This window comes from Euprymna scolopes, chromosome 35 (genome assembly GCF_053919585.1).
Source record: "Euprymna scolopes isolate OS-2025 chromosome 35, ASM5391958v1, whole genome shotgun sequence".
Lineage (NCBI taxonomy): Eukaryota > Metazoa > Mollusca > Cephalopoda > Sepiida > Sepiolidae > Euprymna > Euprymna scolopes.
The window spans coordinates 14353710-14379224 of record NC_136516.1 but is presented as its reverse complement, the minus strand read 5'-3'; the positions used below and the strand labels follow the sequence as shown (position 1 = coordinate 14379224).

At 29.7% G+C, this 25515-nt stretch overlaps 1 protein-coding gene across 1 annotated transcript in view; it reads right to left on the bottom strand.

Moving 5' to 3' along the window:
* Nucleotides 1-650: 650 nt before the first annotated feature.
* LOC145259586 (uncharacterized) overlaps nucleotides 651-25515 on the bottom strand; it is a 146995-nt gene continuing 122130 nt past the window's right edge. The window contains exons 27-31 of the mRNA XM_080117240.1: nucleotides 16554-16643; nucleotides 15665-15754; nucleotides 11514-11609; nucleotides 6008-6094; nucleotides 651-1547 (exon numbers count right to left, since the gene is read on the bottom strand). Coding sequence (XP_079973366.1) covers nucleotides 1476-1547; nucleotides 6008-6094; nucleotides 11514-11609; nucleotides 15665-15754; nucleotides 16554-16643 — 435 coding nt within the window. The 3' untranslated portion in view covers nucleotides 651-1475. The remainder of the gene's footprint in view (nucleotides 1548-6007; nucleotides 6095-11513; nucleotides 11610-15664; nucleotides 15755-16553; nucleotides 16644-25515) is intronic.

Genomic DNA, 25515 nt, shown 5'->3' with positions numbered 1-25515 from the left:
CAACTAACACCAGAGCTATCTGAAACTTTGCCTATTGGGCTGAAAGAAAAATGTGTAATTATACTCTTTCATTTATTGTTCAAATATATATATATATATATATATATATATATATATATATATATATATATATATATATATATATAAGGTAATAAATTTTCTATTCAAGCATGTATAGTTAAACATAATAACCCATCATAAAAATTAAATATTTTTAAATTGACAAGACAAATATGATTTCTTATTTTTAAAAACAAATGTTTGAATGTAATCCATAAAAGAATTATATATTATCCTTTACAGAAAGAAAAGCATAAGAAACATGGAAACGAAAACAACCTTTTTTTTTTTTAATAGTAATTGCTGATGATTTTAATTTTGTATTAACCCCGTCAATAGACATTCACTCAAAACGTCATCTTGGCCATGAGGAGCATCTTCTAAGAATGAAACACAAAGGACAGACATACCTGAAAGTTATCACTATTTATATATACATACATATACACACACGTTTAATCAAAGCATACACACACACATACATAAAGGTGGAAATTTATATTATTATTAGGTTTGATTAAAAAAGGAAGAAAAAAATTCTTTTTTGAATGAAGATTTCAATATATTTGAATAGTAAATGATAAAACTGATTTTGGATAGTAATTTAAAATTGTTTTAATCGCTTTACTGTTTACTGATTCTGTTTAATGGTCAGAGTTTTGATTCCCTATTAATATGGGAAGTGAAAAAGAAATGAATGACTTAATAAAATTGTGAAATTTAGGCGAACATCATGAATAACGTTTTAGGACTTGCCGACTAAGAAACCAAAGACAACATTCATTCTTGAGCAATTATTTTGTATCGCTTTTCCATACTTAGTGTATCTAAATTATTTAGTGTTTATCATGTTGTCTTGTGATTTAGCTCAATCTACATTTGTCCCAATCTAAGTGGAATATTTTGTAATAATTACTTAAATAAAAAAAATAAATAATGCTATCTTTCTTGTTTCATAACAACAAAAAAAAATCTGTCACCATCTTGTTATCGCGGGAATTTACAGGAAAATAACATTTAAAAAGAAAATGAAAAATAAAAAAGGGAGTGCGGCTTCTATTTTGAGGTGAATTATTTTGCTGTTATCATGTGTACATGTGTGTATGCGTGTATATTTTTCTTCTTTGCCAACAGCTGCATCTACTGATGCACTTGCCATCATCAGTCCGACTGAATGTTCTCCTCCTCCTCTCTAAAAACCAGCCTCCATGACAAAGGCATGAAGAGAAGAAAAAGAAAAGAAAAGCCGGCTGCAAAAAAAAAAAAAAAAAGATCCTTTCTTCCCGCTTTCAATTGTCCTTCTTGTAATGCTTGTTGGGCTAGTTGAATAAGCTACTTAACAGAGTCTGAAAGACAGTGAACACAGAAGTCGGAATTAATGCAACAAGATTATGTCCGTTTGGTTGCATTTCCAGCTATGACATATCAACACCATTATCTGTGCAGGGTTCTGCATTTTCTTTATGAGTTAACCTTTGACCTTCAACCTGAAAAAACAAAAAAAAACAAAAAGGAAGAATGATTATTATAAAAGAAATAGTTTATATAAATTCATGGTTAATTAAATAAAAATAAAATATCATTTTACCATCTCATTTTATACATTTGTTAAATTTAATAAAATACTAAAAAGAAAAATGACTTTTTAAAACCTGAAAGAAAAACTGAGAAAACTCCTCTTCACTAACACTGTAATTTACACCGACAAATATCAGTTTAAATACTTTTTTCTCAGTTGTCAAACAAACATCTGTCCATCCTCTCCAATTCGTCCCTTTTTAAGTAGCTATTCCTTTCATATGCAAATTAATGCCATATATATAAAAATCCAAACACAAATTCTTTTTTTTTTTCTTTTTCTTTCCGTAATACCCACACTATACATTCTAAACAGATCACTGACACTTTTGTGAGTAGTTTCTATTACAGCCTCTTGGTTCATCCATTAAGCATTTGTTAAATTGTTTGAATCAAGAAAAAAGTGAGTTTGCAAAACGAATAAAATATTAAAAAATAAAAAGACAGAATCCAAAATTTGCATATTTCTGCTTGACTCTTTTTTTCTCTTCAACAATGGATTAAATGTGGTTATATTCCCTATTGTTTATAATGGACTATTCCTATTTTTTTATAATGGACTATTCCTATCTTTTTATTCTGTCCATTTTTATTACCTTTACGTGGTCAGAGAGAGAGAGACAGACAGACAAATACAAATACAGCATAAAATAAAAGGAGGTGAGCGGGGGACAAAAAGATAAATGCAATAGACATTAAATAAAATCCCCAAAACTAAGGAGGAATATTTTAACATGTATTTTATTATGTCTTAATAAAACAAACGTGAATAAACTCAGCTTTACTATAAGAATAAACAGCAAAATAGTTATTTCCCATTTTCATGTATATCAACACAATAAAATAAATTCAAAATATATGTTTAATAACTGAGAAAAATAAATTAAGTTAATGTTATATAAAAAAAGAAAATTAACCGTAAAAATATTTCGGTTGGTTTCCTATATAAATAAATAAATAAAAATCCAGAAATGATTATTAGCAAAAAATAAATTTAAAAAAAAACCTTTCAATTAATATAGAAAAATAAATGTGATTATCACAAAGCCGATAGATGCATATTGACTTTGGTCTTGAAAAAAGTCAAGCTATAGGTAGAAGGAAAATAGTCATCAGGAAAAGAGATCCAAAAGTCTTCAGTTTTTGAAAAGGACCAACTGAAATAGGATGTAGTATTACAATGAAGTATTAAAACAGCAAATTGTTGAAGACCATTAGACCAACAAGTCAAACAAGCTGAAACAAAGGAAGTATGGAATAAATCAGACAATTTGGAATGAACTCATGCCATAATAGTATTTATAGAAAAGTCTGAAAGCAGTTACAGAGAGGAAGAAAAGGGTTGGGCCAATCAAATTACAGATACGTTTCTGTGCCTTAACCCTCAAATGGGACAAAGCTTTACTAGCCCAAATATGACAAAAGTACACCATACAAGATCTGATAGTAGATTTATAGAGATAGATAATAGTCTCGTGTGTGAAAAAGTGTTTAAAGCGATAGAGAGAAACGACTTTACGGGAAGCAGAAGGAGCAATGGATCTAATATATGAGATTCAAGAAAGATTTGATGAGAAAGAAAGACTGAGAAGTTTCAGAGTTGATTTCTGATCGAGAGCAAAACCCTCCATAAGAATCCCATAAAGAAAAAAGACACACCTACGATTGAAAGACACAAGGTGAGTCTTAACAGGATTACGTAATGAAAATAATAGTTGACTAAAGCTAAGGATAACAATGTGCTTCAAAAACATAATTGAAGAAAAAACAAGGAGAAGAGAGTATGGTGGTTGAGATCACTTAAGAATCATGTTGAATTGCCTACCTTGAAACTAAAAAGTGTTTTCCTAATTAACTCCTTTTAATCCTTGGAGACAAAATGTTAAATTTCTCAAAGGAGTTAACTTTTGCTGGCTGGTTCCAGTGAGTCTTGTAAGTTTTGATGATGACTTTGCCTCCGCCGGGACGATGATTGATGTTTTCAAGTGAACCGACCTTAGGCACTGCCATCCACCTCAGCTGATGATTGGCAATTCTGTTCTGCCCACCTCTATCTGTAGAAATATGGCTGCCATTTTCATGAGATTTTACTTGCAGTCCAATATCGTTTGCCATTTTTACTTTCCGGTTTAGCTCTGGCACAACATGGTTTCCTCCTCTGGGCGTGTAAGAAAGATTTGAAAATGAATTTACTTTTGAGGAGGCATGCCAGCCAAGATCTATGAAAGGAAGTTTGACTTCACTTGGTCTTCGGTCTAAACATCTTCCTTTAGAAGCATCAAGCCATAATATTTTGCTTCGAAGTAAATTCTTATCGGGTCGGCACGTTCCGAGAGGCTTATCATTCTCTCTGATCATTTTCCATCCAAAACTAGAAATGATTTCTAACTTATGTGAATAAATAAAAAAAACATAATGCAATTTTTCCTATAACAACTTATCCATACGATATGAAGCCATATAATAGACAAAAAAAAATGTAATAAACATGTCAAGTCTTGTTAGTTTAAAATGAGGACAAAACCAACAACAGATGAGTTTGTTTTTTGTTATTTCCTCAAACACTTAACTGATACCTGGGATTACATTTGTTGATCTTATGAGATTTAAAGCTGCTGAGGAACAGAGTTATGCTCAGCATGGATTGGAACCACTAATACCAGTAATCATAGATAATAATAAATTATATTAGTGTGTTTGTCAGAATCAACCGGGATAATTATGCACACACACACACACACACACATATATCTCTATATATATGTACACATACATTTATCTGTGAGTTACTCCATAGTATGAAAAAAATCTTTTTATTCCTTGTTTTGAATATTTGATAAAATAATAAATAAGGTAAATTTTATTTTCATCTTAATTTTCTCTTATACTAACGCTTTACCTGTAATATTGAGCATCCCTTTATTTAGATAAGTTATATCTATATTTCTATGTGTGGGTATTCATATATATCTGTGTGTGTGTGCATATGTGTATATACATATATGTGTGTGTGTATATATATGTGTGTGTGTATATATGTGTATATATTATGTGTGTGTGTGTGTGTATTTGTGTATGTCTCTCTCTCTATATGTATATATAGGAGTAAATAAAGAGAGAAAATGAAGGTATAAAAACTATACAGTAACATATATATATATATATATATATATATATATATATACACGAGAAAGCAGTTAATAAAATATGTTAAAAAAACACTTTGAAATGAGTTAAAAACATATTTAATCCGAAAAGGAAACACTAAATAAGTGGATAGTCCTTAATCCGCAGAGTTTCAAAGATATACTTTCCTTCTCATCAAAGGGTAGGAATTAGCAAAATCCGATCCCGCATCAAAAAAACATCAATTGAAAGGAGCAGAAACGATAAAAATGAATAAAAAAAATTTCAAAGTAAAATCAGAACATTATTACATTATTATATATTAGAGCTGTAGTAATATAAGAACAATTGAGCTATCAACCAACTTTAGATTTGAATTATATATAATCTTAATCAAAGTTGGCGTAAATATCATAAAACACAATTGCAACTACTCTTTAGATATTTTTGGATTTATGTAATCATATCCAAATTCTTTTTTCTTTTCTTTTTAAAGTTAATGAGTTCTTATTTTTCTGAAGAATCAGGGCAGAAAATATTTAAAAAATTGACATAATAATTATATGATTGTTTCTGTGCTATGAAACAGGTACTGCTAAGAATCGAACCTTTTAACATGCTGAAAGAAATAAACGGTAAGATGAACATCTTTGAATTTAGAATATAGACATTTTGTTTATATATATATATATATATGTTTATATATATATATATACATATATATATATATATATATATAAATAAATTCAGTTCAATTCCAAAATACGATAAACCCAATTTCAAAATTATGAAGCTGTCACTAGAAAAACTGTTACATTTCATCACACTTCAAAACCATATTTTACATAATATGATACCAGCGTGATTCTTGGTTTTTTGCTTTCAATAAAAAATAAACTTTTGTTGAAGTCTAGTTTTTATATATTCACCATTATATTGTTCAATTACTCAATTTAAAATAATTGGAATTGTCGCATTTTGCATCCGAATCTTTCGTATATATATATATATATATATATATATATATATATATATATATATATATATAAAGTGTGTATGATAACAATCAAACAAAGTATCAGCAGTATATAGATATTTAATAATATATAACAAATATTGACTCAACAGGTGGTTTAGTTTCTATTAAAAAATCACACACACACACACACACACACACACACACACACACACACACACACACAAAAGAGTTTGTGCATGTGTGTTTCATCCAAAAGTAACTTACTTGAACATATTCTCCTGCAGGCTGATAATCAAGGGATCCAATTTTTGGCTGTGCCTTGTCCTTAAAATCAAGTTTCCGTGACTCGATCTTTGAAAAGAATTCAATGATATACATATTGAAATGATAAATATATATAGTAGTATTTCAGAAGAAAAAAACAAAAAAAAATGGATGAAAAAACATCTTGTATATTTCAAATATTAATCATTAGTTTTAAAAGTGAAATAATTAAACCAAAAATATAAATTTACATTTTAATATTTTTAATGAGCGGATTCTTAAAAAAAAAAAAAAATTCAAAGATATTAACCAAAAATGACTGATAAGTATAATTCAAGGTTTATAAGGACCAAGACACTTGTGAAAACATGGCCAAAAGTGTATCAACTGATAAAATAATTTACAGCAATGATTAAAAAATCGTTTAGAAAATTAAATAACATGTTGTTAATTTAAAAAAATACACAAAATACATAATAATAAAGATTTTATCCGTCACTCACACTTTTTTTGTAAATTGTAGACTGCGGAATGTATCTCATTTTGAAATAGCAGAGATGTTACGAGAAATACTTTTAGAAACAGAGAATATTTCATTAATAGTAAAAAAAAAAAAAAAAATTCTAACAAATAAAACAGATGCCATAATCGGAAATTGAAAGCAAAACCTTGAGATCTCCAGTTGGAGGGTCTACCAACTAAGCTATTTGTACTGCGTTGAAAATAGAGCTTTAAACATTACCTTAACAAAATAATTATAGCTTTGACGTGACATCATAGATTGATGGTTTACATCAGGTTTCAAAACATGAATTCAAGCATTCAAGCGATAAATTAAAAAACAAATTAATGTATGAGTAAACATTACCAATTATATTGGAAATTATTTTAATAGTCAAAAACAATTAAACAAACAAACATATGTGATCAAATAGAGAATGCATTTGCTAGTTTAAACTAAATTCAAATTTTTTAGAACATTTTTGGTTGCATTTTGTTAATGTAATTAGCACGAAAACAAAATCGTTAAATTCAGAATATTGATTTCTTTATTGTAATAAGCGGGAATATTTTTTTGAATAATAACAACAGAAAATGCAAACTCGCCAATTTTAAATATACAGAATATGAATAAACAACAGTACTTAATATCTCTTTGAAAGCAATGTGAGAGTGAAAGTGATGATGATGATGATGATGATGATGATGATGATGATGATGATGATGATGATGATTGCTAAAAACTTGGTACAAATACTTGTAACAACCATGCAACAATTAGTACAATATTATGTCTGCCATCATCGTTGATAGTGTGATAAAATTATGAAAAAGACAATAAACTATTTATTAGCTGAATAGACCCAGCATTGCTCGGAATCCATCATGTTCAAATTTGTTTTGTAAATATTTCTTTGTTCTAAAACCATGCCTTTGTTTTGTCAGGTTTAGTATCTAAGCTAAAAAGGCAGTTATTCCCTTTAAATGATTTTTCTTCTTCAGTGTTTAATTTAAGAATGTCTCCCTATTAGCAAACCGCCAAACTAGATTAACTATTTTTTTAAAAATAAATTATAGCAAAGTACATTAGTTTATTGTTCCAAACACGGTATAAATGTATACATAAGAGAAACATGTGACTTGAACAGGAATCAAACTTGTGTCTGCGAAGGGGTTGATCTTCAGATGATGCTGCTTTAACCAATGTAACCAAGGAGATTATGGATCAAATTTCTAACAATTTAGATCTTTGCTTTTTTGAGTTGGTAGAAGTAAACGGTCTCTCTTCATAGAATAGGTTCATATTCTGTATGAGTCGTAAATTTTTTTCATGTTATCAGCTGTGTAGAATAAATGGTAATGTGTAGATACAACGGCCTAAAAAGAAAATGGCTGCTGAGTTTTTAGAATGCATCTAACAAGTCTTGTAAATGATGTTTATGACAATGATTTCATGTGGACTGAAGAAATAATATTTCAACTTGCCACAAAGCGGTGTGACAATTTCAAAATGATTCAATTGATTTCCAAGCATCAGTTTATAGCCAAGTCTTGGAAGCGTGAAATCAGTAATTTACTATGCGCATTGAGCAGTATTTATATTCACTTGATGGTTGGAGATGGAAATGTTAAAAAGAAAATGGATTTCCTCATTCAAGAGAAAATAATTTTTTTGAATGAAGCAAACTTTTCTTACTTTATAAATTACTAGACCACCCGTGACCCGTTGGGTCAGTACGTTATATTAGCTATGGAATTCATGTATGAGCGTGACACTTGTGGCATAAAGAAAATAGTTTTTTTTTACATAACAGAGGCATTTCTATGAAAGTATATTAAAATGAAAAAGAATATAGATAGATTTCTATGAGTCGTTCTGTTTATTATAATTGTTATTTTTTTTTTAAATTACAGTTACTGAATTATAAGTGGTTGGTCATACTTATAGGTAAATATGCACTGAACAGGTATCATAATCCTTATTATAGTTAAATTCAAATTTTGATATATCATCTTTTAAATGAAATTGTTAGTTGAAAGTACAGAATAATAAAAAAAACACTCTCCACATGTTAATAATGGCTTTTTAAATAGAAAATGAAAATAAAATGTAACTTTTTTCATTTAATTTAAGCAAACATTCAGTACCCATTGTGTAAAGGAAAACACTATTTAATGTAATAGAAATGTGTGCATTTACCGATTCAGCTTTCCGTTTGGAAATGTAAGCAGACGACTTTAAAAAACATGGGAAGAAGAAAAAGAAATTTTTTTGTAATAACGCCCTCTAGTAAAAAGGTCTGCATTAGTTAAGGGGGATAACTCTATCCAGTTTTACATCGCCCCCTTTTTCTCTCTCTCATACATACACGTAACTATTTCTCGCGTACGTAACGAAAACAGAGGGAGTAGGAGTGTTGAAATCTATTAGAGGGAAAGTGAGAGGTGTTTTCTTTCCATAAATTGTATAGGGTAATATTTCATATTATTAATAGATTCATAGATAAATAGATTTTATAATATATATTATAATTATCTATGAATCTATGTATTATTTGTATATATAAATAACTATTTGATCAAATTAAATGAAATTGTTTGTATTAAAAGCGATATAAAAATTCCGGAATTGGAATAACGGATTGAAGACGTTGCTATTTACGCATGCGCAACCGGATGTTGAAAACCGGAAATCTGATTGCAAACATACAAGATCCATAGACTTTTAGTATTATATAGATATGTTAGGTAAAGATTTTTTTCAGTTTCAGTTTTTACATAAAACTTGAACTAAGCAACCATTTTCTTTCTAGGCCACTGTGTCTACCCAATACTGAATAAATAATCATTTATTTATTACCTTTGTAAACATGAGCACCTACGAAAAAGCAATTTTATACATTTTTATAAGTGTTTCAAAGCTAGTTGCATTTTCATTATTCATTGTTTTGTAGTCAAACTTTCTGTGTTTAATCTCAATAGACAGTTACTTATAAATCCAGAGGATTTTTTTTTTGCTGAATAATTGTTCTTGAAGATTTAAGATATACTTGAAATCATCGTCTGGACAAATGAAAAAAACACTATTAAAAATGAATCTCTTTACTGGGGAATAAACATTTTTGTGGCTGGAATTTACTTTTTTTTTTTTTTTTTTGTCACATTATATATATATATATAATCTTATCAAAACAACTTTTCAGTATCCTGGATAACATTCTAATGTCCAACTTTCAACCTTAGATATACCACCACCAAAGCACAGATAAAAAAACAAAACAAAATGAACTATAAACGTTGTTGTATGCTTCTAACACTGAAAAAGAACTGATTAAAAAGTCAACAAACCACAGTGCATGTAAACTTAATAGGAATATACAAATATATGACCAAAAAAGAAGTCAGCTTTTATTTCACCCTTAAATCACAGGTACGAAATACATAAAAGCCATGCACATAAAAAGCTTATATATTTTTTTTTGGGGGGGGGGGGGGAGTAAAATGAGGTGATAGGATCCAGGTCACTAAAAGGACAGAAATTAAAGTAGCAATCAATTCCATATATACAAACCCAAAAAGCATCTATTTGTGAAAATCAGACTTTTCTTTTAATTTATGGATGGCCATAATAACCTATTATCTTGTACATTTCTCCACCTCTCCAGAACATTAGCCTAGTCAAATCAAACTGCACTCAGAATAACAGTTAAATACACTATGTTATATCCTAGTCTTTTATACTCATTCCTTTTTGGACTGTGTTTTTCTTTGTTCCTTCATCTGCTGGCTTCTTCTTAATGTAACAAAGTGTATATGGGCGCATGTGAGCGAATCAGCAGCAGATGAGGGATGCCTGGATAGCGAAAGTATAAGGAGCAGCTGTTAAAGCACGTATGCAAATTAGCAAGTGTGCACAGGCTTGCATCACAAGAAAAAGAGAGAAAAATACACCATGTGATCAAAAAGGGAAGCAAATTGCATGCCAGGGAAGATGGGCATGTGAAAGTTGGGGGTGAGAAAGCATTGGCTGGCGCTGGCGTGAGGTGGCAGCAACAGAGACTTTTAAAAAGCACATCTGTGCACAAAAAGACTTTGGAAAGATAATGAAATTCGTTGTTTTGGAAGTACTATGAATAAATGCAGTTCATTTGCACTTTTAAAAAAATGTAGAGTCGGATTTTTGTTTCTTTCCTATTTTATTCGTTTGTTCTTTTGCAGTGGTGTCAGACAGCGTGTGGATCCAAGAGGTTTGAAATGTAACGACACATTTAAAAAGTAACGACCATGTTACATTAACCCCTTTCTCTGTTTTTCATATTTTTATGCCTATAACCCTATAACACTCCTGATTTAATATTATTAGACTAGACTAGTATTCAGGAGAGATAGAGAAAATTACAGGTCATTTAAGTCTGTGTTATTATAAAAACCTGATCATTATAAATAATTGCTTGTAGGGTATACATATATATAATGCAATAACATTTTGGGTTTACTTTTTAAAAACAAATTTATTTGTTCGATAGTTTCTGTCCCTTCCAAAACACATTTGTCTTGACATTGATAAGTCCAAGATATAATTCAAAGGGTTCCTCATTAAATTTTTTTCAATGAATAAAAGCCAGAAACATTTTTTTAAAATTTATCAACTGAAATGGGAAGGAACGATTGTATGAATAAAATGTTGTTTTTTTAAAAATTAAACTCAACACATTATTACATATTTAGAGCTTTAGTAATAAGCTCTATTAAGCTCTCAACCAACTTTTTTATGGGAATTTTAATTATATATATATATATATATATATATATATATAATTATTACTATCATTATCTTTTAATTTTTTTAATTTACAGGTTTATGGAGGCAAATAAGTGGTTGAATTTATACACACACACACATATATAAATATATATATATGAATTAAGAGCTACGGTATCATTTAATTGATTTTCATTTGAATCAGTCGATCCCAAAGGAGGCTTCACTGCAGATAAGTTTTACCTGTGCTGACGGAGGTGACATAGTCCCACCAACGGCTTGGTGGTCTTCATTACCAAGAGGTTTGACGTCTTTTCCTTCAGTTATCTTTGATTCAATCTGAATAGAATCAACATCTAACATTAACGAAGACTGACTTGGGTTCTTTCATACAACAGAGGCGCCATCATAAATGCATGTTTTCCTTTAGTTTAAAGCATAATTGAACCATAACACTTACATTTTGCCTTTAATTCAAGCCAACAATCTACATTACATTCCTCTTACACTGTCCGCTTCTTCATTCTACTTTTTTTCAGAAACTACTGAGCCGATCTGACTAAAATTTTGTACAGACGTTTGTTATGATAAGGTGCAGCGAACTAAGTATTACGGTATCCCTTCAATGGACAGTTAGGTATTAATTGTGATTAGTATTTAACGCAAAAATGAGCACAAATTCGACAATCAATTTTGCTTAAAGCACTAAGTCAATTGGCTACAACTTGTTCCAATTTTTAACATGCTAAAAATTCTACTTAGTTTCTATTTGCCAGTTTAAAGGCTTCAAAGTCATTTTCAAATTCTTTAACATTCAGAAGAGTATATATACAGTGAAGCATGTTACTGCATTATGGTTCCGTTGTGCTTTAAAAAGAAAGTATGAATTTTTTTTTATCTCATATCTGTTGCATGACAGAGTCCCAGCTTTAATTAAGACAGTAATTATAACAAATGCGAAAAAAAAAAAAAAATCACGCAATAGTATTTTTCATAAATGCTCTCTTTGTTTCATCTTAAAACTAAACAAAAGTAAATTAATGTTTTCAATTTTATAAAGCAGCAGTAGTTCTCTAAATATACGTGGCTTCATTGTCGGTGATTATCTTCCTTGAATTGAAACTATAGTCATCTATGCTCTAAAGAGTTATTGAAGTTTGTATCTATTATCGTAAGCAGAATAAATTGTAATAACAACAGGAGAGCATAATATAACTTATGAACTTTTATTCCGCTTACAATAAGAAATATAAATATAGATAACTATTTATAATTCCACATATCCATCTGGAATTATATATTTGAGAAGTGCACACCTGCAATGTTAAAAACTAGTAAAGCAAAAAAAAAAAAAATATGTATCTTACTAAATAACAGTGTAATGGGTAATGGATGTAGTACATATTAATGAGAGGGTAAAAGCTTTCTCACCTTTCCCTTAATAAGACAAAACAAACTAACGTATTAATCTGGATGAAATAGTTAAATTGATTAATGGCATCAAAAAGTAAATTTTTCTTTTTTCATGACATAAGCAACTTTATTGGGAAATGAATTAAAAACAACTTTTTACAGACCTTTTGTTTATGGAGCTATACTGGTCAATTAAATAGGGGAAAATCCACTTTATGCAAGATATATATGGTATGATAAATCCAGTTGTAGTGTAAAATATGTTTCAATGCAAAAATGAATTTCTTCATATTTAAAAAAAAAATGGCTTAGGAAACACAAATTTATGTAAACTATAGATGTTATTACCAAACAGTCCACCACGATCATTAAAAAAATGTATTTTTTTGATAAAAAAATAAAACATACTTGAGATTTTCAACTTTGAACATATATTTCAACTGTCCTTGATTGAATTAACAGATTAAAATAATCATTATTCAAAGTTGAAAATGTCCATTTTTTATAAAAGGTTTCATATTCATTAATTTTTTTATACAAAAAGTCCATTTATTGAAAAATTATGTAGGACAGTTAGAAACTTTTTACTTACATCAACATCTATAATTTACTGTTTGCCATGAGATTTCTTTTAATTTTTCAAATGTTAAGAAATTCATCAGCTTTAATCAATATATATATATATATATATATATATATATATATATATATATATAGTAGCAATTTCTGTTTAATAAAAACCGGTTTTCTGTTTTTATTGTGGACCATCTACTAGTTGGCCAACTGTGTACAAATCCCAAGAACAATATGTCATGTCTGAAAGTGACACAATGTTCAATGAGTGAGATTGGAGATGTGCCACTGTACAACTCATGCTCTCTACCGATCCAAGTTATGACAACAGGACCATTGCCAGCACCTTCAAATTGCATCGCTGGATTGCCATGAACAGGGATGTGCCCAGGGTGATGAAAACAATGTTTCCGGCTATGGTTATGGTCTTTGGTATGGTTTCAAGTGAGGGCTACATCATGCCACCTCACATCTTTGAAGTCGGCTTGAAAGTCAACACCAAAGTGTACCTGGATGTGCTGAAAAGTTTGGTGGTCCCTTGGTACAATCAGGTGGCCGCTGGCAGACCTTGGGTGTGGCAGCAGGACTTGGCACCAGCCCACAAGTCCAAAGAGGCTCAGGCTTGGCTTCAAAAGGAGTGCTACGACTTCGTACACTTCTTTCACTGCCCCCTCCTACCACTTCCCCAACTTGAACCTGCTGGACTACTTCGTTTGGTCATACATCACTAACATCACCAACATGACCTCCCACAATACCAAAGCCAACCTGACCACCACACATTGCCGAGTATTTGCTAAGTTCCCGCCGGCGCTTGTGGAAAAGGTATGCTCCCAGTTCCGGACCTGTATCGAGGTAGTTATTGAGGCTGAAGGCAGATACAATCAAGTTAACTGAATTGATTTTTTTCAATAAAAGTTTTAAAATAAAGCTGTAGTGTTGTTTTCTTTAGGGCGACACTTTTATCGTTCCACTCTGTGTGTGCTTTCAGTAAGTAATAGTACGAGTGCCGTCAAGTTGAATTAACCTTGCAACACTCGTTACTCTCCTTTCACCTGGAGAGCAAACAAAAGAACACCATTAAGGTAGAACAGCTAGAATTAGAGAGCATTTAAAAAATTTACTTAATAATAAGTCAATTTAAAACACTTACAAAATCAGGGCAATGTCAATGTGCAGCATGTCAGGTGGTGTTTTGAGGAGTTTAACCCTGTATCATCATCAACAATATCAGGACAATGTCAAGAGAATAGTGTCTGGTGATAGAGTGGGTTATTTTTTACTTTATATATACAAGGTGACCCCCTCCCCCCTAAAAAATACATGTGACCTACTACTCTCTCGAGAGATACCTGATTTTTTCAATGATCACACTTTCAGTTTGGGAATAGTTTGGCATTGTTTTGATAAATGTTATCTTTGAGACAAACCCACAGATGAAGATCTGAGGTGGAGGAATAAGATCTGGTGAGTGTAAAGCTGATTTAGTATAAAACCTATTGAAACTGCTCACCATCCTTCACAACACCTCTTTGTTCACCAAAAACTCTTCCTGACTATTATGTAACACTCAGTATTGATCAAAGCAGATGTACACATTTGAAGGATAACATTGAATGTTTATAAAACAAAGCCTGTTGGCCATTCAGAAGTGAAACTTGGTGGATAAGTCAGGTATAGGCTGAAGTTTATTTGTAAAAAATACGTTCGGAATGCAAAAATGATTGTTAATTTTATTAACAATTCTATAAGAGACATTTTTTATTGATGGAGGGGATGATATTTCATGTTGAATTAGAAGGATTTTTAAGCCAGATTAAATAACTTTCTATTCAACATTTTAAATACTTTTAAATTTCAAAGAGCCAAAAAAGCAATTTATTATTATATTAATTATAATTGTTGTGACTTGGTCGGTAATAATCAATATAAACATTGTTGTATAATCATTAAAAGTGCATTAATAGAAGTATGGTACAAAAGTACACATCATGATTCTGGGGCCATAACTGCTAGTAGTAATTGCCACAGTATTTAGTAGTGACTGTATTTATTGTGTATGGATTAGTCCATTTATTCCTGAAATAGGCAAATCAGCTTACACTATAACAATAATGCTGATTTGTTTATGAAGAAGCAGAAATGCATTCTGGTAGATTTAATTTCCTAATTAAATTATTTTTTTTAATAGGTTTGTAAAAAAAGTCTGTTTTAACACTGTATAATATTGCATTTTTTATTTCAATAAATAACTGATCAATAGTAAAAAAGAAAAAAATGTGTAAGTCATGTAAAAGCGAGAAACACATACACAATTTTACTAGTTTTGAGATAATGGTAAGAAACTGATGTGGCTGATAAGATTTTTATATGGAAAGCAAGACCAACTTGGTTTAGATGGTACCCACCTTTATGGCTCCTCCACCCGGTGAATGTTTCAGATTATCTTTGGATCCGACTTTGGCTTCTACTTTCCATTCCAATTTTTGTTCTTCAATCTATGTAAAAAAAAAAAATGAGTATGAAAATGCTGTATGCTGAGTATGTTGATTCACAGATCAAAAGGAGAAAAGTATGAATTTTATGTTTGAAAAAAATGTACATTTTATGTAGGAATAAATATGAATTATATGTAAGAAGAAAATATAAATCATACATAATGATGAATATGAATTATATGTAGGAAATAGATGAATTATATGTAAGAATAAAATATGAATTGTACATGATAATGAATATGAATATGTAGGAAATGAATTTTATATAAGAATAAAATATGAATTATACAGAGGAAAAAATATGGATTATTAAGTATCTAATTAATCAAATTGATTTGAAGTACGTTTTTTTTAACAGTCGAATAAAAACCAAATATTTATATTGAAACAGAATTAAATACTAACATTTTACACTCTAGGCAGAAAAAGCACAAAATAGACTGGCTTTACTTTATATATTAGATAAGGATTGCAGGAAGGATTGTAAATTTTATTAATGATTTCATGGATGGCATTTTGAGGAGGCACACCCTATACTAAATTTCAGTATTTAAAAAATTTATTGATTCATATTTATTATTTTAGTCACTATTATAAAAATATAAGCTATGAAAACCACATTAGCAAGTTAAGAATGAAATAAAGTTTAATGTTGTTCATTTGTTTCATTAAAAAAATAATGAAGAAATAAAAATAGGCATTCACCAATATATACAAAACTTTTAAAAGTTTGTATTACTTCAAGTAGGACAATGTGACCACTGACTGAGTGAGAGTCGAATGAGTCCACCCTACTCACCTTCTTCTCCCCGCCACCTGGTTTGTGAAAGAGATTATCCTTCGAGCCAACTTTAGGTTGCGCGCACCACTCCACTTTCTCATCTAAAATCTGATTTGGGAAGGCAAATTAAAAATAAAGATCCACTGTAACATTTGTTCTTATTTTATTCATAAAAGTTGAAGCAATTAATCGAATAATATTGAAAAGTATGAATATTTTCAATGAAAGTTCAATAAACCTTTCATACACATTATCCTTATAAATATCCAAGAGAATGTGTAAGTGTAGACAGGAAAAAAAGCAAAGAAGAAACTATATAGAGCAAGAAAGAATTTACGTTGTAATTATTTAGATTCAATGTTTTATTACAATTATGAAAATTTGTCAAGATTTATTGAACAAAGTTCGATAAGATATACAAAAAGTTGGAAGATGTAGTGACAATCCTCTATCACTGCTATTTCCAACTTTTTGCATATATATATATATATATATATATATATATATATATATATATATATATATATATATATACTAGCAATGGGTGCCCGGCGTTGCCCGGGTGTTTTGAGGTGTATGCTGAGCAAAACAAACAAAAAGAAAGGTCAATTTTTTATACTTTGACCCCTATTATGATCCCTTAAAATTTATTGTTTAGGGCTCAAATAAAGTTATTAAGTTAGATCCATGTCCAAGGAATCTATATCTAAAATTTCACGTGTTTAGACCCAGAATTGTAGGAGGAGTTTGGTAGACTTCTCAAAAGTCAAATCGTTGAACTTTGACCCTTTAATCGCCAAATTTCTGTCCGAAAACCAATCACATCGATTTTCCCAAATCTCAGTACCCTGTATATCAAATTTCGAATCTGTAGGCTTAAAACTGACAGAGTTATTGCGTAGGGAAATGTACACAGACACACACACACAGACACTTTCACACATATATCAAATGATGACAAAAGTCTATATTCCAAATTTCATGACGTTGACCATCTTACAATTTATTCCTTTAATTCAAATTTTAATAAAATGGCGTAATGCAAGCTAAAAATAAGTTAATTTCAATTTCTTTTCCAATTTTCGGATTTTGTATTTACGCCCAAATGCACTTTATTCTTTTGGTGGATTTATAGTTGCTATTTCGTCTGATGAGTTAAGGGCAAATAGATTCATTGAATGATATAGTAATTAAATGAATGATTTTGCACTACAAAACAGTTACTGTTAAGAATTGTGTTAACGGAATTAAAGGAATAAATTGTAAGATGGTCAACATCATGAAATTTGGAATATAGACTTTTGTTATTTGTTTGTTATATGCTCTGTAATCACATTGAGCTTCTTAAATTAAGGATGTATATATAAAAAGTGAAATATAATTGAAAATAATCATATTTCCACAGAATTACTTATTTATTCATTGTTTTGGGGAAAGAATTCCATCAAAGTGCTCGATTACAAAGTAAAACATATTCAATATAAGAGCTAAATATTTATTTATTTAAAACTGTACAGAAAGTCAGAAAAATATTGGTACAGAAACCAACGGTACCAATTTTTTTTCTTACCTTCTGCACAGTTTTAAATATATATATATATATATATATATATATATATATATATATATATATATATATATATATATTCAAGCAAATATTATTAAATACAACGGTGACATTTTGTCTTATAATTCTTTTTTTTAATTTTTCAATTTTTCGTATTGTCTTTTTTGTTTCAAAATCAAAAATATTAATAAAGGATCCATACATGTTGCTGTTACGAGCGCTTTCGATTCGTCCATGAATCATCATCAGGTGTTAAAAATACAGGATTGCGAAAATGAGGATTAAAAATGAAAACTAAAATATATATAGTCAGTGATGAGTTAAAATAAAAGTCGATTAAGAATAAAAGTCGATTAAAAATTCGAGTGTTAAAACCAGCAAGTTCGTAGACACCATGTACAAAGTCCGTCCAACACGGACTACGCAAGACATTTCAGAACGTTACTGCTTTTTTGAAATGCAATGTCATTTATATTAGGTTGAAGAATTCTAATGTACGACGCTTCAAGAATCTTTAATTTTTTTACATTATTTTCCCGTTGTATAATTTTTGTGTTGTCAACGAGGACCTTTCTAACATTGGAGGGGGGACAGCTATGTTCTTTTTTTAAATGTTTGTAAATCGCGCTTGTGTCGTTAAGGTGCATAGTTATTCGCCGGGACAACGTTGTTGTTGTATGCCCAATGTATGTATTATTTTTGGAGTTACATTCTCCAATAGAGCATTTAAATTTATACACTACATTGGTTTGTTCCAACGTTTTTATCGCCGGTGAAGAGTTGTTTTTAACCACAAGGTTTTGTGTTCGAAATTTCCTATAATAGATAATAAATTTAATTTTAAAATTACTGTCAACAGGCGTCAAGTATCTTCGTATAATATTTTTTATTGCATTTTCTTCGATTCTGAAATTAGGCGTCATTTGATTTTGGTAAAATATATTAATGGGGTTTGCATTGCGGTGTTGGCTAACATTATTATTCTGGTTATCGGAAGATTGTAGCATTTTTTTTATTTGTTCATCAACAATGTAATTGGGGAAATGATTATTGATGAGTACTTGTTTAATGTTTTTTATTTCAATTAGCAATGCTTTTTTTGTGGAGGATATCATTTTAGCGCGACTTAGTAAATTTTTTATTATGGCTATTTTGTACCTTTGTGGACACTCACTTTTAAAGTTCAGGAGGCTAGAGTTTATGCTAGTTGTTTTTTTATATACAGATATATTACAAGTGTTATTAGACGTATCGATAAGGACATCAAGAAATGGAATTTTATTGTTATTATTTAACTCTACTGTGAATTTTAAAATTGAATTTTCTTGAAAGAGGTGCTGTAATTGGTGTATCTGTTCATTATTTTCAGCTAAAATGAGAATGTCATCCACGTAGCGTACATAAATTGGGGGTTTTATGTTGTTTTTAAATATTTTGTTCTCTAAGTCAGCCATGTAGAATTCACTTAGGGTTGGTCCAAGGACTGATCCCATTGCCACACCGTCTATTTGAGTATAAATGTTACCATTGTGGTCATAGAAGGGTACTTCTGTAGTGCAAATTAGTAACAATTTTTTTAAAACTCTTTTGTTAATTTTAAGTGGGGGGAGTGATGGATTATTATAAATGTTCTTGATAATTATATCTATTGTTTCTACTACAGGTACATTTGTAAATAAACTTTCTACGTCAAGGGAAGAAATTATTTTGTTTTCTGGTTGCATTGATTTTAATATTTGTATTAGTTCGTGTGTGGACTTAACGCTATATTTACTAGGAATATATGGGCTGATAAGTTCGTTTAGTGTTTTTGTTAGGCGATAGATGGGAGTCGGAATTTGGGATATAATAGGTCGGAGAGGGAAATCAGGTTTATGTGTCTTGACTGTGCCATATAAGTAACCAGGTTTATAGTCTCCAATTATTTTAGGGAGTTGATAATTACCAATTTGTGCATTATTAGCTGTAATTAGTTTATTGACTTGCGTTTTAAGTGTATTAGTAGGATTCTTACTAATTTTTTTAAATTTCGTATTATCATTAATAATATTTTTAAGTTTTTCATCATAATCGGATTTATTGAGAATGACGAAAATATTGGATTTATCAGCTTTTTTTATAACTATATAAGGGTGGTTACTTAGTTCTTTGGCAGCATTTTTTAAATCGGTAGTAAGTAATGAATGATAAAAGTCTATATTCCAAAGTTCATACTGATGACCATCTTACAATTTATTCCTTTAATTCAGTTGACATTTACAATTCTTGATAGTATCTGTTTTATAGCACAAAATAAATCACTTAATTATTATGTCAATCAGTGAATATATTTTGCCCTTAACTCATCAGAAGAAATAGCAACAAATGTCAACTGAATTAAAGGAATAAATTGTAAGATGGTCAACATCATGAGCTTTGGAATATAGACTTTTGTCTATATATTATTCCTTAATTGGAATTCATTTTTGAGATGAGTATTATATATATTAATTTATTTTTATTTTGGACTATTATTCTCATCTTTATTAGTTGTTGTTTAGTGGTGAGACGACAAAAACTACGGATGACATTGATTGCTGAGAATGCAGTTAGGAGATTCGAATTTCATTGTGGTTACCACCTGACGAAGGCTAGAGGAATAGTTGGCCGAAACGTTGTGAAAAACAACAACCAATAAAGATGAAAACAACAACTAATAAAGATGAGAGAATAATAGTCTGAAATAAAAAATAAATTAATATAGACTTTTTGTCATTCATTCATTATATTGCTCTATAATTACATTGAGCTTCTTAAATAAGGATTGGTATATATTATAAGAAAATAAAATATATTTCCACAAATATATATATATATATATATATATATATATATATATATATTTAGTGGAAATGGTAATTAATAAAAACTGAAAAAGTGCTCAATACTGTTGTAGAGCAAATATGTGTTTTATTTTTTATTACTGTATCTTTCTGTTAAGTTACATTATTGTTTCAGTTACTCGGCCGTTTTTTTGGCCGTCTGTAGCTTCCTCAGACTTTTACAGAAATGCTCGCTATCCCATAATAGCAAACATTTCTGTAAAAGTCTGAGGAAGCTACAGACGGCTAAAAAAATGGCCGAGTAGCTGAAACAATAATCTAACTTAACAGAAAGATACGGTAATAAAAAATAAAATGCATATATATGTATATATATATATATATACAATATTTCAATATTTTTGATACAATAAAATTTATGATTACAGAAGATTGGAAAGTTCTATTTATAGTCACTGGCAATAGGAACTGACTAATCAAATGGAGCCACATTCTGCTAGTAACCAATCAGAAACCGGAATCACTTCATAAAATATTGGATCTTTTAGAATCCCTGTACATAATTTTTTGTGTCCACACGAGAAAGATCTTTGGTTCTCACATAAAAACTTTTAAAGTTCAAGACTTATACAGATCAACTACCCACTGAAAACTCTTTTTCATCTCCAGGACTTATACAGATTAGCTATCTATCGGAAACTCTTCTGAAATTAAACATGGTTTTCAATTTAATATATATAATTCTGTAGGTTATAAAATTCATGGCATAATCAAATTCCAAAAATCAACATTAACAATATTTATCTATGTATACACATATTTCATTTGGACAAATATTGTTAAATGTTGATTTTTGTGGATTTGATAATGATATTTAACATTCTAATTGTCTTATGAATTTCATAATCTACCAAATTATATAACAGTTCTGTTTGAGATAACCTGGCTCATTTTTATCTGCAGTATTGAAACATATTCTGATAGATATATAAGATCTAATTTATTAAAAAAATAATTTTTGCATTAATTCATCTCCTGAGGATATCTCGATTATTTTCTTAGTTCTTTAATTTGTTTTCATTGGTTTACGTTTGAAGAAAAAAGGAACGAACAAGTAAAATGATGAGAACGATTTGGATGTTAACAGTTTTGCATTTTTATTTTTTTCATTTTTTTGGGCCGGGGGGGGGGTGATGAAGGTAATGGGAGATGAAACATTACTGGAGAGGCCTTTTGAAAACATATTGAATTTATTATCAGAAATATTGGCAGAAACAATTGTATGAATAAAGATGTGTTTTCTTTTATTCAAATAGCTTTGGAACATCTTTTATAAATTGATAAATATTGCAATTTATTAATTTTCATCAATTTTTCTTCATGTTATATGTCATCCACAGACAGTAATATTACACTGTTTACAGCTTGTCAGTGCATCTAGACAAATAAGTGCTTTAAACTGAGATTGAAATTCAACCATCGAGCTGACAGTCTATGCCTCTACATCTATCATTCAACACCAACCCACTATAAGCAAAATCTTAAAGTCAGCAAACGTATACATTTTTTTCAGTAAGTTAGAGAAGTCTAATCAGTTTTTAGCTAATGAGCAATGCTTTATGCATAGTGATCCTGCCAGTGATTTCCTTACGAGAACCTGTGTGTGTTTGTGTGTGTGTGTATATATATATATATATATATATATATATATATATATATACACACACACACATTTTATCTTCCTTTTAATAATATATTGGAATTCTTTCCCATTTCCTTGTACCTATTTGTGAATTATTCCACGGATTTCTGCCTTTTGGATTACTTTGGATCAGCTTCCAATTACACGGTTCCCTTGGATTTTACTTGTGCGAATGGAAATTTAACTAACTTTCTTGGATTCTGCATCTTTGGATTTTACCGTCATTGGAAATTTTACCCTTCACCAGACTATCCATTCACGTGAAATCACTTTTTTATTCACCCTATTCCCTCTGCTTCACTTTTTTTGTTTTCAAGTAAGATCTATGCCTTACTTGTAGTTTCATTTAATACTTTTGCAAGTAAAATCCGATCCTGCATTTTACTAAATCCTACCCTCTGGTGAGAAGGGAAGTATTTCTTCGAAACTCCGTAGATTAAGGACTATCCATTTATTTAGTGTTTCCTTTTTAAAATTAAATATGTTTTTAACTAATTTCAAAGTGTTTTTTTAACATGTTTTATTAACTACTTGTTCTTTATATATATATATATATATTGTATTGGTAGTAATTATTTGTAAGTGTGTCCACCAAAAGAGTGCTCAATGTTTAGACAGAGCCAAAATAAGTGAATTTAGTTTATAAACAAATGGCTACACATAAGCATACATGTTTCAGCAAAAACCCAGTATGGGAATCGCTTCGTCAGGCCAAGGACATCTCAGACATCTAAAGAGATGTCCTTGGTCTGACGAAGCGTTTCCCGTACTGGGTTTTCACTGAAACATGTATGCTTATGTGTAGCCATTTGTTTGTAAACTAAATTCACTTATATATATATATATATATATATATATATATATATATATATATATACACACACACACATACATACACACACGTGTGTGTGTATTTCATGATTCTTTGGGGGGGGAACAGAATTTAAATATTGCAATCATGAAGGGAATGCTTTTATAATTCATGATTAAAAGTTAAATGCATTTTAAAATAAAAAAAAGGAATGAAGAAGGGGGAAAGAAAAATAAACAGGGGAGTAAGCTGACCAGTTCTACCCTCACTTTCTCAAAGCTGTATCGAGGGATTTAAAAAGGGGAAATCGAAAATATGTACATTTAAAATAAAATTATGTTGCATTACGTTATAGGTGGAAAAAAAAAAAAACAAAAAAAAAGGGAAAGCAATTGACATAAAACAATATTATATTTTTCGAAGATCCTAGAGACTCTAGGATCTTCGAAAAAATATAACGTTGCTTTCTTTTAATCACTTTCCCTTTTTTTATTCCACCGATAATGGAACACAACGTAATCTTATTTTAAATGGATATACTTTCAATTTCTTCTTTTAAATCCCTCTATACAACTTTGAGAAAGCGAGGGCAAAACCGGTCAGCTGAACCCCTCCTTTATTTTCTTTCCTCTTCTTCATCCCTTTGTCTTTATTTTAAAACATATTTTACTTTTAATCATGAATTAGAAAAGTCTTCCCTTTATGGCTGCTATATATATATATATATATTAAATGAATGCTAAAAAGTAAACAAGGCTATCATTTTCCTTTCAAGAAAGATAATTGAATACTTGTTCTAATGTTCTAATTGTAGACAGCCAACTGTTGCCATCTTAGGATCAATGTATTTTACTAATCAAATAATAAAATGAATCCAGCAAATTTAATCACAAGAAACGATTGGATCTGAGAATTAGAAAATCCATCATTAATCAAAATTATGTCTGAAGGGAGATAATCGTTACTTATGAAAACGAAAACGACAATTTTTTTTATTATTAACTTCCAAATTCTTCAACAAACAAATAAATACATTGAAAATTGTTGAAAATTTCACAGTTCACGCTTTTTCAAACAAAAAAAAAAAATTAGATATAAAGAAATTCAGGAATTCACCATTGTCATTTCGAAATATTGTCACAGAACTAATTCAAACAAATAATTGAAAAGCATAGAATAATATAAGAATTATAATGGTCATGAAAACATCGACTCAGTTTAGCATTTTTGTACTGCATGCAACAAAGGGAGATAAATCAGGTAAGAAATAAAATTTGATTTGCAGCAAAGTGAAATTGTCATAGGGATTAAGAAAGATGTTTTAAAGGAGATAATATGGTCAGAAATCAAAATTTTTGAACAGGCAAAACTTATTTATTTTCAAAACATTAAAAAAACAGAAGTAATCAACGAAAAAATTATTTCAAATCAGAATCACAGGGTTTCGAATTGTTCAAAATGAATGTTCATCAAGTTTGTTTGTTTTAAACCAAAAATATTGTTTTCACAAAAAACAAAAAATAAAAATAAACACGCATTTTTATGCTGCATGCTACAAGGGAAATAATTGTGAGAGAAAAGAAAATACCAGAGTTTTTTTTTTTTTTTAGTCAACAACTCAATAGATAAGAAAGTAGTTTTCTTTCATTTTTAGTGCAGGCATCGCAAACATGCAGCCAGTATAAAAGATACTGTTATTTGCATCGTTTAATGATCAAAATTAGTGTTTTATCATTTAAATTTTTTCACTGAAAAAAAAAAAAAAATGGATTTTCTTTATATATAACTTTTCTATACAAGATTCTATGTTTCTTTAATCCCCATGAATTAAAATTTCAGAAAACTCCATAAATTTAAATGATGATTGATGCAATTGTTTGTGTACTATTAAAAACCACTGACAGAAAAAAAAAATCATTTATATACATATTGCATTCTTCAATAATTTTATTAAAAACTTTTTAGTTAGTTGCATGCAGCCTTCATGAGAAGAAAAATTGACCCACATAGCCTTCAAGGAATCTTTAATTTGACATGCCTACTTTTAGTGGGTTTATGTTGTCCAGTTCGAGGTTGAC